Raw genomic sequence first — 4,667 nt, forward strand, 5'->3', positions numbered from 1 at the left:
GAACAAAAAAAAAAAAGAATTGTATTTATCAGAAACACATTGTCCTCCCCAGAGCCGTGAGCCCTCCCGAGCCAGCTGGACGGGCAATAAATGCTTTAAAAAAATCAATTAAAGCGGGGTTACGTGCAGATAGCGGGATTTTATTTGCCGGTTGTTGGGCTGTGGGTTTGGTTTTTTTCTTGGTTTTGTTTTTTGGGGTGTTTTTTTTCCCTTTTTTCTTTTTTTTTCTTTTACTGCGTGGAATTTTCGGTGGCTCCAGGGCTCGGAGGTGTCCAGTGCCTGGGCAGCTTCATTAGGGCAGAGCTGTAATTAACCCCGGGGCTGGCTGGGATCAGGACCCCACAGATTTTCCTCCAGAGCTCGAGGAAAAAAACCCCAAACCAACTTCTGGAGGCTCCCGGCTCATCCCTCTGCTCCTGTCGGGGCATTTTCATGGGGAAATTCCTGGAAAATATTCCTTCTTTCCATCCATCCGTCCCTGGAACCCCGGACAGCAGCTGGGGATGTGTGTGAGGTGTCTGGGATCCCGAATTTCTCCCCTCTTACCCTGAGCTGGTTGTTTTCTGCACCTTCCACAAGGCATGGACACCCCGAGAGGGTCGGGGAGAACAAATAAAATCGGGCTGGGGGATGTTTTTGGCGGCTCCATCACAATTTTCTCCATCGTCGTTAATCTCTGAGTCTCTGTAGTGACAATTTTGGGGGTTTGGAGGCAAAAAAACCCAACTGTTCATCAAGAGTTCATTGAGTCCTAGGAGTAGAGAAAAACTCAGCTTTGGGTCTGAGATAAAGTCTGAACTAGGAACGATAAAGTCTGAAATAGAAATGGATTGACAACCGCGAGATTGATATTTAATATTCGCGACCCTCTTTTAATATTCGCGGCGGCGCTTCTTTTCGGAATATATTTTTAATTTACGGTTTAATTCTTGTGGGTTCCCTAAATCAGGCGGGCCCTGGCGGGTTAATGGCCGGGGATGGTTCCAATGAGGGGAAAGGCAAAGCGCCCCTGGCCCGGCCCAGGGAAACCTCGGGGTAGGAGTCAGTGGGGTTAACAAGGCTCGACATGAGAACACGAGTATTCCGCCTGCTTTTTAATTGTTGGCCGAAGAAATTCAGTTAATCAAATGTCAAACGTTTCCCTCTGCTCTGGGCACAAAGTGAGGAAGGGTTTTTGTCTGAGGAGGAGGAGGGGGAATGCAAAGGAAAAATCAAATCTGGGTTTAAAAAAGAGAAATAAATCCCTGCTCTGGGAGTCTCTTAATTGATTTTAGTAACTGTGTTGATGTGGTTTTATGTCCTTTAAAAGTAACAATTAAACGCTTGATCATTCTGCTCTAAATTTTATTACTAATATTATTTAAACCAGGCTTTATTCCTTTATTTCTCTATTATATTCCTATTTTTCTATATATATGACTGGGAGCATTTTTATTATTCATTTCAGGTCAAATTTAGGACCTTTAAATATATTTAATAAGCGAGTGAGGATGTTTCAGACTGTGCCAGACACTTCGTCTTACGTCAAGGTAAGACATGACAGCATCTTTAAACAGGTAATGTCCAAAATTCCAACCCTCCCGAATTCACAGTCGTTTGTGTTTAATTTCTTACTGAATTTAGCAGGGAAAAAAAATAATCCCTCGATCTTGAGTGGGAGAGGGGCCGGAGACTGGAATATCAAATTTATTTTGGAAATGGAAATATGAAATTTATCATTTTGGAGATGTGCAGGGTTGGGTCAGAAGTTGTATCATTGGGGACAAACAATGAATTCAAGTGGGTTTGTCTTTTCTCCTTCATTGGTGTTGGGTTTGCTGGGTTATCCTGTGCTCAGGCTGGAATAAATTCCAGTGTGGTTCTGGTTTATTGCTCTGGAACCCACACAACCCTGGGGCTGTGCTGCAGAGTTATAGCCCAGAGTGGATTCTCAGGGTTATATCCCAAAGTTCTCTCCCAAAGTTCTGTTTCCTTGGATTTCCTTCCCATTTTCTGCTTTCCCAGCCCCTCCTGGTCCTGAACCAGAGATAAATCTCATTTCTCTGCCCTGAATTCCACGTGCAGGATGATCTGTGGGGTTGAGTGGTTCCTGAAAGGTCCATCTCAGGATGGATTCAGAGGGGGAAAATATTGAATGAGTTAAAGACAAAGGTCTCTCTCAGCTGCTGAGGCAATGGCCTGTCACAGCAGTGACAGGGCTCTGTGACACTGGGAGGTTTTCTTGTGCCTCTGATATTTCTCTCTTCTTATTTCTGTGCTTGAACGTTTCCACTGGTAAAATTCACTTCAGTTGTTTTGGTTTTTAGCTGATATTACCACATCTTGCACTCTAAATACTCATTTGCATTATTAATTTATTTACTTGCTTATTTATAGCTTAAAAAATATATCATACTGTGTATTTTGATTTCTGCCTCTTTCTTTTTTAAAGATTAAAACAAAAACCAATGGGTTGTCCCACCAGTGACAGGGCTGTGTGATATTGGGAGTTTTTCTTGTGCCTCTGATATTTCCCTCTGTGCTTGAACGTTTCCACTGGTAAAATTCACTTCAGTTGTTTTGGTTTTTCACTGATATTACCACATCTTGCACTCTAAACACTTGTTTGCATTAATTTATTCATTTACTTGTTTATTTATAGCTTAAAAAATTGATCTTACTACATATTTTGATGGGCCACTTCTGTCTCTTTCTTTTTTTTAAAAGCTTAAAACAAAAAACCAAAGCAGGGCTGGCACAGCCTTGTCCCTTTTATACCTCAGCCGAGCTCTATATTATATTTGACATCATATGGGTTTTTTTTTTTTTCACAACAGCTCCCAAGAATGTAAATAAACCAAGGCTGGGACATCTGGGTTACACGTTTGAGGCAAACCCTGCATTCAGCAGCACTCAGGGAAAATCCAAACCACAACCCTCCTCTCCTGCCTGTGGAGAAACACAGGAGGGTGTTAACTAGAGCTGGGTGGATAATTAGTAATGAATAATTTATTACAGGAATTTGGACATTCTTTTTTTTTTTTTTTTTTTTCTCTCTCTTTTCCTTCTCTCAATGGTCTGTGCCCCAAATGGGATTTTTGATTATTGGGGATGATCCATTGAATGGTTCCTGTGGATAATCCTGAGGTTGTGGCTCAGTTTGGGCAGATTGTTGGGACAACCAGGAGTTGGAAATGCTTGGTTTCCAAGCTTGGGATGAAAATACAAGAAGCTTGGGATGGACCCAGGTGATGTGGCTTTGGGTGAGCTCGTGCAGCTGCTCCACATTTCTGCAAAAAATCCAACCAGGAATGGGCAGGATTCCCCATTGGGCTGATATCCCCCAAAATCCCACTCCCATCTCGGTGATTCAGAGAGTGTTGGTGAGTTTATTTTGATCATTAAGTTCACATAGCTCTGGACCAGGTTGTGGAACAACAGAAACTGGAGGAAAAAGCTGAAATTCAAGTCTGGAGGTGGCAAATTCCCTCTGAGTTGAAGCAAAGGATGATGTTGCCCAGTGTGGGACTGGCTGTAGCCAGTGGGAGCTGGGGGATGTGGGGAATGCCCTGGGATGTTCTGTGTGCAGTGAGGAGATGAAGGTCTGGGACATCCCCTGTGCTCAGTTTTAATGAGGACATCAAGGCCTGTGACATCCTCTGGTGTCCTGTCCCTCCCTTGGGTTGGGAGGCAGAGCCAGGGCTGCTCCTGTCAGGAGCAAAATTCCTTTGGGATCAAGTGGAAGTGAGACCAGGCCTGAATAACTGAACATCCCAGCAGGGCTGAGGGAGCCTGTGTCGGGTCAGTCTCCTCAGGAGGAGCAGTCCTGCAGGGAAAAGGCTGGGACTGAGTTCTCTTCCAGAGGTTTGTGCCATCTCCACCAGGGAGAGCTCTGCAGTTGGGACTCAGAGTGTGGAGGGAGGGATGGGCTGTGGGGTGCTGGACTCTGCCTCTATCACAGCCCTTCCTCCTCAGCTGATGGTGTTTTGGGCAAGGACACTGTCTCTGCTGTTTTGTCTGCAGAGCTTCTCCCACACTTAAGTCACTGGGGAAATTATTTGTTCCTGTGCTTAAAAAATCAGCAGGATTTTGATGAAGTCTGATCCAAAATCAAAGGAAATGTCACTGGCTGTCAATGGTCTGAGCTGGGCAGCTCTGTCCCAGTGGGAGCAGATGGTACCTGGGCAGTTCATTCAGAGGGTGGGGATGTGGTGAAATTCAGGGAAGTTTGAACCTTAAACACACGGGTGAGGTCAGACTCTGCCCCTCTGGGTTTGGTGGCAGCTCCCAGTGACTCTAAAGCCTCCAGAAGCAGCAGAGAGGTCCTTCCTTCCTTCCTTCCTTCCTTCCTTCCTTCCTTCCTTCCTTCCTTCCTTCCTTCCTTCCTTCCTTCCTTCCTTCCTTCCTTCCTTCCTTCCTTCCTTCCTTCCTTCCTTCCTTCCTTCCTTCCTTCCTTCCTTCCTTCCTTCCTTCCTTCCTTCCTTCCTTCCTTCCCTCCCTCCCTCCCTCCCTCCCTCCCTCCCTCCCTCCCTCCCTCTTGGTGCTGGAACCTCCATTTCCATCAGGGCTCAGAGGGGTTAGCAAAAGCATGATATCAAAAGTCTGATAACAGATCCCACAAAACTGTGAAAGGGAACCCAATCCCACAAAACTCCTGACAGGGAAACCCAAGCTTCTCCCTCACACCC

General features: G+C 45.3%; 1 protein-coding gene across 2 annotated transcripts in view; it reads left to right on the top strand.

The window, feature by feature from the left end:
* Positions 1 to 1,451: 1,451 nt before the first annotated feature.
* Positions 1,452 to 4,667, top strand: part of FLI1 (Fli-1 proto-oncogene, ETS transcription factor) — a 78,172-nt gene continuing 74,956 nt past the window's right edge. For both annotated transcript variants that reach the window (XM_083878059.1, XM_083878061.1), the window contains exon 1: positions 1,452 to 1,529. In XM_083878059.1, coding sequence (XP_083734185.1) covers positions 1,491 to 1,529 — 39 coding nt within the window. In that variant the 5' untranslated portion in view covers positions 1,452 to 1,490. The remainder of the gene's footprint in view (positions 1,530 to 4,667) is intronic.

The sequence above is a fragment of the Zosterops lateralis genome (genome assembly GCF_965231275.1).
Source record: "Zosterops lateralis genome assembly, chromosome: 25".
Lineage (NCBI taxonomy): Eukaryota > Metazoa > Chordata > Aves > Passeriformes > Zosteropidae > Zosterops > Zosterops lateralis.